We start from the raw sequence: 10,901 nt of genomic DNA, 5'->3' as shown, positions 1-10,901 counted from the left end.
TATGGCTTCCTATACCTTAAACCCTAACCCAAACCCTACCAAAAGCCCCAACCTTCCACCATGATTTAACCCGATTTCCTGCTTTCTCTACTCTCTTCGATAAGTTTCCCAGTGTTCACTTTGCATCTGTGGTTCAACTCTTTGTTCTCTTCTACAGCTTCTTCCCTATCCCACAACCATTGAAGCATATGCGTGTCTTTGGCTCTTGGGTTCTCAGCCTTGTCACCCACCTTTGAAACCTGCCCACAAATCCATTCCCATTATCACAGCTTTGTCTCGCACCCATGTTGCCCTCCACAAATTTCTTGGCTCCTTCTGCGATTTTTTGGCTTTCTGGGCCTTTTGACCTCTACTACCGGTGAATGCTTCCAAGTGTTGTGTCCCATTTTTAATAGGGTTTCGAGCTACTAAAGAACGTTGATGATGGATGAGGAAGAAGGTGCTGCTGAGCGTTTGGCACATCTCTGCAATAAACTGGGTAAGTTAATGTACGAAAATGATATGAATATTCTAGATGAGGAACTTTCAGAGGAAAAAATCATGGAATGTCGGGTCTCTCTTATTGGGCAACTTTTCCAAAACCCTAGCGTAAATTTCCAAGCACTCCAAACAGCTATGAAGAAGGCTTGGAGGAATGAGTATGTAGAGGTCAAACCCCTCGAAAATGGCAAGTTCAGTTTTGCATTTCGTAATGAAGGAGAAAAGAATCGAGTGCTGGAAGGAGGTCCTTGGTCTTTTTCTAATCATTTACTGCTCTTGAAACCCTGGGAACCGGATACTCCTCTCCATTGTTATGAGTTCAAGACCTGTGCCTTTTGGGTTAGAATTTTTGGACTCCCTCTTAAATGGAATTCTGAAGGTATGGTAAAGAAAATTGCTAGCTCGATGGGGAAGGTACTAGAAGTGAAAATAGATGCTCGAGGCCCTGCAGCTCAAAGAATTGGGAAAGCGAGAGTAGAAATGGACATGGATACTGAACTGAGAGTTGGACAATTGATGCGACACCAAAATAGGAAGGTCTGGCTTGATTTTAAATACGAAAGGCTGCCTTTCTTTTGTTACTCGTGTGGGAAGATTGGACACTATGCTAATTACTGCAAAGACATTCCCTATGATGCAGAAAAATTTACGATAGAGTTGGGAAGTTGTTTTGGAAGCTGGCTGAAAGCTGAAACTCCAGGGCACAGTCCCTTTTGGAAAGTTTTCTACAAGAAGGAATCTATGGTAGAAGAAATTGAAGAGAGTATCCCTGAAACTCCTGAGCACCAAAGGCAAAATGCGGTTATGGAAGATGTTCAGCCCATCTCTCCCAGTATTAATTCCAACATACAACAGAGAGATCAAATGAGGACAGATCCCTACTACACGCAGGAGATAACAATGCATAATTCTGGTAAAAGAGCACTTCTGCTTACAGGCCCTACTCATGAGAAAGGCTTGAATTCTCAGCCTGCCCAAACAAGTTCAGAAGGCAACAGAAAGAAGAGCCGTAAGGAACCAAAAACTCTCTCAACCAAAAAACAAAAGAGGTTCAGTCCTTACAATTCACTACCTAAAACCCCAACTTGGCTGGATGAAACTCAACTTCTTGAAACACCTGTTCGTACAACGGAAGAAGTCGCTGCATGGGCTTTGGTGGCTAGCCCTAATAAGCCACCAAGTGAACCATGAATATACTATGCTGGAACTGTCAAGGGTTGGGCACACCCTTGACAGTCCGAGAATTAAGAGCTTTAGTGGCTCGTTTTAGGCCCACTGTGGTTTTTCTGATGGAAACAAAAAATCAGGATGAAGTTATTCAGAGAATAAAGAGAAGACTCCAGTTTCAGAGTTGTTTTGTAGTTAATCCTGTGGGCACGGCGGGAGGCTTGGCTATTCTGTGGGATGAAAGAATTTCACTAGAAAAAGACTCAATGTCTGAGGAATTTGTGAATTTGAGGTGTAAAGAGGTGGTTAGTGGAAAGGAAATGAGAGTTACATTTGTTCATACTTCTTATTTGTACCAAAAAAGGCTACAACTTTGGGAGGAATTGCGAAATATAAGTTCCATGAATGTACTGCCTTGGGTGTGTTTGGGTGACTTTAACGAGGTGCGGTTATACTGGGAAAAAGTTGGAAAGCGCTTGGCTGAAAACTATAGAATGAATGCTTTTCGGGATTGTCTATATGCCTATTCATTGATAGACATTGACAGTAAAGGGTGTGCGTTCACTTGGGCCAATAATAGAGAAGGGGATGAGTACATTAAAGAACGACTTGACAGGGTGGTATGTACAATTGAATGGAGGTTGATGTTCCCTGACGCGGAAGCTTATGCTCTCCTAGCAATAGGATCAGATCACAGTCCTATACTTCTATCTCTTTGGGCTAACCCTGTAAAACGAAAAAAGGAATTCAAGTTTGAAGCCTTCTGGCTTGAGAGTGATGAATGTAGAAAGGTGGTGAAAGAAACTTGGAGCTCTCCCACTCACTTTGAAAAGGATTTAGTCGGGAAGTTGCAGGCCGTAACTTTTGCTCTTTCCAAATGGAGTAAGAAGAAATTCGCGAATGGACATAGGGAAATCAGCTTGCTGAAACAGGAACTGCAGTGGCTGACAAACAATACCATGGGGTCCTTTGACAAAGTGAGAATCAAAAACCTGCAAGAAGATATTGATTATTTATGGAGGCGGGAAGAGATGTATTGGGGGCTGCGATCGAGAATTAATTGATTGAAATGGGGAGATAGAAACACAAATTTTTTTCATGCAACTACCATTCAGAGGCGACAGAGGAATAGGATCTCTATGCTTCAGAATTTAGAGAATACATGGCTATTTGAGCAGTGCCAGTTGAAAGAACATACTATACTTTTTTTTCCGAGATCTATATCAATCTATCGGCCCTCGAAATTTCTCCCCAGTTCTGGATTAGGTATCTCGGGTGGTAACAGAAGAGATGAATCACCTCTTGTTGGCTGAAGCAACCTTGGAAGAAGTAACGAATGCAACTTTCCAGCTCGGCGCAGCAAAAGCACCGGCGCCTGATGGCCTTAGTGGTTTGTTTTATCAGCAGAATTGGGAAGAGATTAAATGGGATATTCTAAAGGAGGTGAGGAATTTCTTCAACAGTGGATCCCTGCCACCAGATTTAAATAAAACACAAATCTCCCTTATCCCAAAAGTCCCGAACCCATAGAGACTAGATCAATACCGCCCAATTAGTTTATGTAATTTTGGCTACAAGATTATCTCAAAAGTGCTGGCCAATAGACTCAAACCACTTCTACCAGAACTTGTTGCAATGGAACAAAGTGCTTTCGTCGGCGGGAGGCAAATTCAAGATAACATCTTTATTGTCCAGGAGGTGTTGCATCAAATTAGAATTCGAAAGAGAAGAAAGAAATTTCAAGCGGTTCTCAAGTTAGACATGAAGAAAGCCTACGATCGAGTGGAATGGGATTTCTTGGAGGCATGCCTAATCAAGATTGGCTTTGATGAGAAATGGGTGGGATGAATTATGAAATGTGTCACAACAGTTTCATTCAGCGTTAAATTTAATGGAGAACCTCTCCATTACTTCAAACCTTCTCGAGGGATTAGGCAATGGGACCCCCTATCTCCTTACCTTTTCATTCTGGTGGCAAATGTACTGTCCTCATTAATGAAGACAGCTGTGGACAATGGAAGTATCACAGGGATTAAACTGAACAGGTGGTGTCCCACCCTTTCTCATTTACTCTTTGTGGATGACTCAACATTCTTCTTGAATGGTACAATTCTAGAGTGTCAGAATTTGGCATCTATCCTGAATCAATATTGCCTAGCATCTGGACAAGCTATAAACTTAAACAAATCGGGGATTTTCTTTGGTAGTGATTGCCCCCAAACTCTGAAAGACAATATGGCAAGGGAATTGAGAGTTCCTATTATTGACAAAACTGGCAAATATCTTGGAATTCCTTCGGATTGGGGAGTATCGAAAAAACAAATGTTTGCTTGGATTTTAGGACAAGTCAATTCCAAACTAGAAGGGTGGAAGGAAAAACTAATGTCAAAAGCTGGTAAAGAAGTTTTGCTTAAAGCGGTGGTTCAAGCATTACCACAATATGCCATGTCTGTTTTTAAGATCCCGATTTCTATTTGTAAGGCTATTGAACAGAAAATTGCTTCATTCTGGTGGAAAACCAGTGAGACCAAAGCCGGAATTCACTGGAAGAGATGGGATATTCTGAAGACAAGAAAGGATAAGGGTGGCTTGGGATTTGGAGATCTGCTCTCCTTCAATAAAGCAATGTTAGGAAAGCAAGCTTGGCGTCTGAGTAACAGTCCAAACTCTCTCTGGAGCATTCTAGTTAAGGGCCTTTATTTTCCTCATAGAGATTTCTGGCATGCGAAAAAGGGACAACGCCCCTCATGGGGTTGGCAAAGTCTGATCCTAGGAAGAGACTCCATCTCACCCCAAGTGCTGTGGGCAGTAGGGGATGGTTCACAGATAAGAATCAGGGAGGATAAATGGCTGAAGAGGGGAATCATAGGAGGTCCTGCTAATAGAGATGAACCACGTTTTGTCTCTGAACTCATTATTAGTGAGGAAGGCATATGGGATGAAACAGTTTTAACTGAACATTTTGAGGATCAATTAGTGAGAGAAATCCTTGCTATCCCGATTAAACCCCAAACAGAGAAAGACCGGCTCGTATGGACTAGAACTCAAGCAGGCAAGTACACAGTTAAAAGTGGATACAACTACATTTGAGAGAAAGCAAATAAACAGAATGAAAATCAAGCCTCAACTTCTTTTCAACCTCCTCCCATCCTCTGGACAAATATATGGAAATTGCACTCTCCACCCAAGGTTAGAATTTTCATGTGGAATTTATGCCAGAATGCTCTCCCAACTAAAGAGAATTTATTTCGAAGAAAAGTTATACCTGATCCCACATGCTCTTTATGCAATCGAGGCGTGGAAACTGTGGAGCACCTGTTTTTATTGTGTCCTTGGACGAAGGAAATTTGGTCGAACCCTATGCTGAATGTTCATATATCAAGTCAGGGTCTTACTCGAATTGAAGATTGGTTCGGGAATTTGAAAGGAAAGTCAAGCAACTCACCTAATCTGCTGCAACACTATGGAATATATGGAAGGCGCGCAACCAAGCCATCTTCAAGAACAGAAAACCCGATACAATCAACCTCATCGACTCTGTTCTAGCTGGGTTGAAGAGCTTTAACAGATGGAACCCCAAATCAAGCAGATCTGGGAACAAAGCCGACGATTTTTTAGGGACTTGGAATCCACGGCTGTATGGAACTTATAAGATAAACATCGATGGAGCGTACGAACCTGGAGCTTTGGAAGGTTCGATCGCCTGCGTTTGCCGTGATTTCGTCGGAAGGTTGTTGGACGGAGCAGCTCGTACGGTGGCAACGTCGTCCCCGCCGATGGCTGAGTCTCTCGCTTTGTTAGAAGCCCTAACTCACTTCTTTCCCAAACGATACGAAGTCCTTGTACTTGAGTCTGACAGTTTGGACTTAGTCAATGCCTTAGAGAGTCCAGATCAACTTAGTTGGGAAGTTCACGCGCTTATCTTGAAATGCAAAGACCTGCTACGATCCTTCTCTAGTATCCGGGTTATTCATTGTTATAGAGAGGCCAACTTTGTAGCGGACTGGGTTACGAAAGCCTACAAAAAAAAACTACCTACCTTTGAATTGGGTCTTCTCCCCTCCCCAAGCACTTTGGGAGCTCTTATGTACTGATGCCCATTTATCGGGTCCTACTATCCTTTCTTAGTGAATGATATATTTAATTTTCGGCAAAAGGACACTATAAGTGTCATAACTTGTGTACGGCGCTCACTTTGGTGCCATAATTTTTTTTCGGATCACTTTGGTGCCAAGTCGGAGGAAAAACGATCATTTAAATGTTATAACTTTTTTTTGGATCACTTTAGTGCTAAAATTTTTGAAAAACGATCACTTAAGTGCTAAAATTTTTGAAAAATGAACATTTAAGTGCTAAAATTTTTGAAAAACGATCACTTAAGTGCCAATCTCCGGCGAGCCACGTCAGCTTCAGAAATTTATATAAAAAAATGCCACGTCAGATTTCCGGCGAAAAATTGTGTACGGCACCGAAGTTGGCACTTAAGTGATCGTTTTTCAAAAATTTTAGCACTTAAGTGATCGTTTTTCAAAAATTTTAGCACTAAAGTGATCCAAAAAAAAGTTATGGCACTAAAGTGAGCGCCGTACACAAGTTATGGCACTTGTAGTGTTCTTTTGCCTTTAATTTTCCGACCAAAAAAAAAAGTGAGAAAGAAGAGAATTTGAGAAATTTATTTGTATTCACTCTATTGATTTGATATGCATTCTTTACATGTATTTATATTGCAATGTACAGACAATAAAAGTAAATAATACAAAGATATAGAATCAATTTGAATCACTAATTGATTCAGTTAATCAATCCAAATCCTAGATTGATTCAATATATCTTAAATGGACAATTATATCTCCAACAATAATCACTTTATGTTTTTTCAATAACAATCGAAGATTAATTGACGCTTCCAAAATTTCAATTTCCAAGCTTGCCTTTAAGCCTCTAGGAGATCCGTTAAACGGGTAGGTCAAGTCAGGTTTGGGTCAGGTTGAAAATGGTCCGATCCAAATTGATTCGTTTAACTCATTTTTATCCATTTCTATGCAATACAAATCTAATAACTCATACCTAGCCCAACTCATACCTAATACATATCCGATTCAATCCATATTGCAAAAATACTTCATTATTTAACCTAATATAGGATAACTCAAACCCAAACTGAGGTAAAATCGTGGAGTGAGCGAGCGAGATATAGAGTGAGAGCAAGAGAGAGTCATAGAGGTGTATTGAGTATGAGTAAATTGTTAACCTATTTAACATCCATATTATTTTAAGCTTTACCATTCTAAATTCATTTATGCTCCCATTTTATTGAATATAACCGACGCATTTATTGAATATAACTCAGCCTAAGAAGTGGACTTATGACCTATTTTGACAGATCTGGCGGTTAGTCAGCATGTTCAATCACTGCAATTTTCAAATTTCCATTCAAAATGTTAGAAAATTCTGATTGTTGACAGATGAAACACCATCTGAGAATAATCTTCACGATGATGGAGAGAAAAATCCTAAAGATCGGTCTTGTCGAATTGATTTGCGATTAAAGCCTAGTAAATATCTAATAAGTTTCTACCTATTATTCGATTTGAACCATCGACTCCCGCCGTATCAAAAGCAATGAGATTGCCATTGTTGCAACTTGCAAGTGTATATGAAATATCATTGGCCACAAAGTTGATGTTGATGTCACACATTGTGATAAAAGACTTTCCGGTTCACAAGAGAATTTTCCAACGGTTGGGCCGTGTTGACGAGCTACACTAAAATCGCATCGAAGTGGATTCGCAAGTTATTTATTCTTCGGGGAAATAATTTGCTATTACGAACGCATAGTCGGATTCAATCGTGACCATATTTACACGTTGTTCGTGTGTGTAGCGAAGGCAATAGGCGTGTTGATTGGTTAACAAATTTTGCTTCGGAGACGAAACGCAATGCACGATGATGAACAGTTGAACAACTGACCGTTGGGAAATCGAACGAGGAAAGAAAACCCAGTGAATGAAGATCACGAAGACACTGAACAGCATCGCGTCAAACACCGTCGACGGCCACATTCGACAGGCCCTGCGAAACCTCCAGCCTGTCGGAGCACGGGGGCTCGACGGCGGCGCTTTCGGCCGCCTGCTTCAGTACTGCACCGACCAACGACTGCCCCGCCAAGCCAAGCAGCTCCACGCTCGCATCGTCTCGTCTTCCGTCGCGCCCGACAACTTCCTCGCCTCGAAACTCATCACCTTCTACGCCAAGTCGAACCGCCTCCGCGAAGCCCGCAAGGTGTTCGACGAAATTCCCCACAAGAACATCTTCTCTTGGAACGCTTTGCTCATCGGGTACACGCTCCAGAGCAGATTCGTTGACGCCCTGAGGCTATTTTCGTCACTGGTGTTCTCTTGCTCGGGGGATGCCAGGCCCGATTTCTACACCATATCGTGCATTTTGAAGGCGTTGTCATCGTCGTTTTGTGATCCCAAGTTGGCCAGGGAAGTGCACTGCTTTGTTCTGAGAAATGGGTTTGACTCGGATATCTTCGTGGCGAATGCATTGGTTACATTTTACACGAGGTGTGATGAGGTGGGCTTGGCGAGAATTATGTTTGATAGGATGCCTGAGAGAGATATCGTGTCGTGGAACTCCATGATTGCCGGGTATTCTCAGTGTGGGTACTATAAAGAGTGTAAAGAACTGTACAGGGAGATGCTGGAATTGGGATTGAGACCCAATGGAGTAACAGTTGTTAGTGTATTGCAGGCCTGTGGCCAGTCTCGGGATCTGATTACTGGCATGGACGTGCATAAGCTTGTGATAGACCGCCAAGTTGAGGTTGATATTTCTCTTTACAATGCACTAATCGGGTGCTATGCAAAATGTGGAAGCCTAGATTATGCAAGGGAGTTGTTTGAGGAGATGGATGAGAAGGATGAAGTTACGTACGGGGCGATTGTTTCAGGATACATGATTCATGGGTTTGTTGACAAAGCAATGGGAATTTTCCAAGGGATGAAATGCCCTGGTTTGAGCACATGGAATGCCGTTATTTCAGGTTTAGTTCAGAACAACCATCACGAGGAGGTTTTGGATTTGTTTCGAGAAATGCTGGACTCCGGTACTAGACCCAACACCGTGACACTTTCAAGCATCCTTCCTACTTGTTCGTTTTTTTCATACTTGAAAGGAGCAAAAGAAGTACATGCTTATTCGGTTAAGAGAAGTTATGATCAGAACACTTATGTTAGTACTGCCATTATTGACACCTATGCAAAGTTGGGGTTCCTTGTTGGGTCACAACGGGTGTTTGATCGTCTAAAAGGTAGGAGCTTGATTGTGTGGACAGCTATAATATCGGCCTATGCAGCTCATGGAGATGCTACAATGGCTCTCAGCTTGTTCGATAACATGCAGATTCATGGGATCCAACCAGATCCAGTAACAATTACGGCAGTTTTATCGGCTTGTTCCCACAATGGACTTGTAGATGTAGCATGGAAAATTTTCAACGAAATGTTTCCAAACTATGGCATTGAGCCCTTGGTTGAGCACTATGCTTGCATGGTTGGTGTTCTAAGCCGAGCAAAAAGGCTATCTGAAGCAGCAGAATTTATTCGCACGATGCCAATTCAACCAAGTGCCAAGGTTTGGGGTGCATTACTTAATGGAGCTTCCGTATCTGGTGATGTTGAGTTTGGCAAGTTTGCTTGTGATCACTTATTTGAAATTGAGCCCGAGAACACCGGGAATTTTGTTATCATGGCAAATTTATATTCACAAGCCGGGAGATGGGAAGAAGCAGATAGAGTTAGGGGGAAGATGAAGAACATAGGGTTGAAGAAGATTGCAGGCAATAGCTGGATAGAAATGGACAGAGGGTTAAAGAGTTTCATTGCAAGAGATGCATCAAGTGATAAACATGAAGAGATTTACGAAGTTTTGGAGGGACTGCTTGGGTCATTGAGAGAAGAAGGGTATATTTACAAGGAAGAGATGGATGAGGAGTCTCTTTACACATGAAGCTTTGGGAGAAAATTAAAGCTACTTGCAAATTCAACAGCGAATGGGGACAAAATTAATGGTGAGAAATGCATTGTGACTTCATTTGCTTCCATTGATGTTATGCTATTAATTAAAAGTTACTGGGTTCCAAGCATGTGAAGTTTTATATATGGGATCAATCAGCATAAGACATGGATCGAATTCACTCTGAGCAGTTCCATGTGAAGGAAACTATGGAGGCTCAAAGCTCCATAATGATTGAGTGGCTTTTGGAATTAAGATCCATAATGAAATTTCTTAGGCCTGGGTGATGCTTGGATTTGTATGCTGCTCTCCTTCATGCTGCTAACAATGCGGCAACCACTGTCTTCTTTAACACCTACAATATAAGGATCTCTGATTGCTGAAGAACAGGATGCTTAAGTTGGTTGACTGACATGGATAATGTTCTGGAAAAAGAGGAAACCTTGGATTAAGAATTTTTGTGTACAAAGTTAGAATGATTAATTTAGTAGAAAATGGCAACTTAGCTGATTTACTCCCTTTTTATAAATGAAGCTGGCCCTCATCATCAATAGCGAGCATGATGAATGTATCCTCTATTGCTGTGGTTGTTTACTTCAGTTCAGACGCTATCGGTTTTGGTTTTGCTTTTTTCCATCTGCTTTAGTCTGAAAAGGTGGAACTTGCACATGAAGCATCCAAATACTCTAATTGATGAGCTAAAACATGATGTGGCCTTTTTGATGTTTGTTCTTACCTTTGAACTGTGGTCGGCACTAAAGCTGATCATTTCCTGTGTGGTTGATGATTCCTTGAATCTACACTTATGCTCTGTCTATGTCCTCTTCTCGGTAGGCAAATAGCGAAATCAGAATGGACGTGTAGAGATTATTGAAAGTGTACACTTTTTTATTTTCAATCTCCCGGAAACTGTTATTCGTGAGCTCTGGCGGCAATTTGGCCTTCTCTAGAAACATGTGATATCCCAAGGCCGTCGGCATCAAATTTAATAGGATATAGTTATTAGGTAAGCCCTAAAATTTGTCAATTTCATGCATTTAAGTTGTAAAACTTGTAACTCTTGGTCCGATTGAGTACTCTCATCAATGGATGAAATGACTTAAAGTGCATGTGAAGTTGCAAATTTTTTATTAGTTAAATTAATGAAGCAAAAGTTTTAAGATTTAAGTGCGCAAATTGTCAAGTGTTGCTACTTGTCTTGTAATTATCCCAATTTAGTTATAAAAAAAATCTTC

The 10,901-nt window shown here is 41.3% G+C and overlaps 2 protein-coding genes across 2 annotated transcripts; both read left to right on the top strand.

Moving 5' to 3' along the window:
• The first annotated feature begins 423 nt into the window (after positions 1 to 423).
• LOC115666470 (uncharacterized) lies at positions 424 to 1,671 on the top strand. Its single transcript, XM_030588188.1, has one exon. It carries the CDS (start codon positions 424 to 426, stop codon positions 1,669 to 1,671), a length of 1,248 nt encoding a protein of 415 aa, XP_030444048.1.
• Positions 1,672 to 7,430: 5,759 nt separating this feature from the next.
• LOC115674119 (pentatricopeptide repeat-containing protein At2g37310) lies at positions 7,431 to 10,440 on the top strand. The gene has a single exon (XM_030596451.2). The coding sequence runs from the start codon at positions 7,654 to 7,656 to the stop codon at positions 9,658 to 9,660; it is 2,007 nt and encodes a 668-aa protein (XP_030452311.1). The 5' UTR covers positions 7,431 to 7,653; the 3' UTR covers positions 9,661 to 10,440.
• The last annotated feature ends 461 nt before the right edge of the window (positions 10,441 to 10,901 follow it).

The sequence above is a fragment of the Syzygium oleosum genome, unplaced genomic scaffold, assembly GCF_021117445.2.
Source record: "Syzygium oleosum isolate NSW1041296 unplaced genomic scaffold, Sole_v2.1 Sole_v2.12, whole genome shotgun sequence".
NCBI lineage: Eukaryota > Viridiplantae > Streptophyta > Magnoliopsida > Myrtales > Myrtaceae > Syzygium > Syzygium oleosum.
The sequence above is the reverse complement of the archived record's forward strand: the minus strand, read 5'-3'. Positions and strand labels throughout refer to the sequence as shown.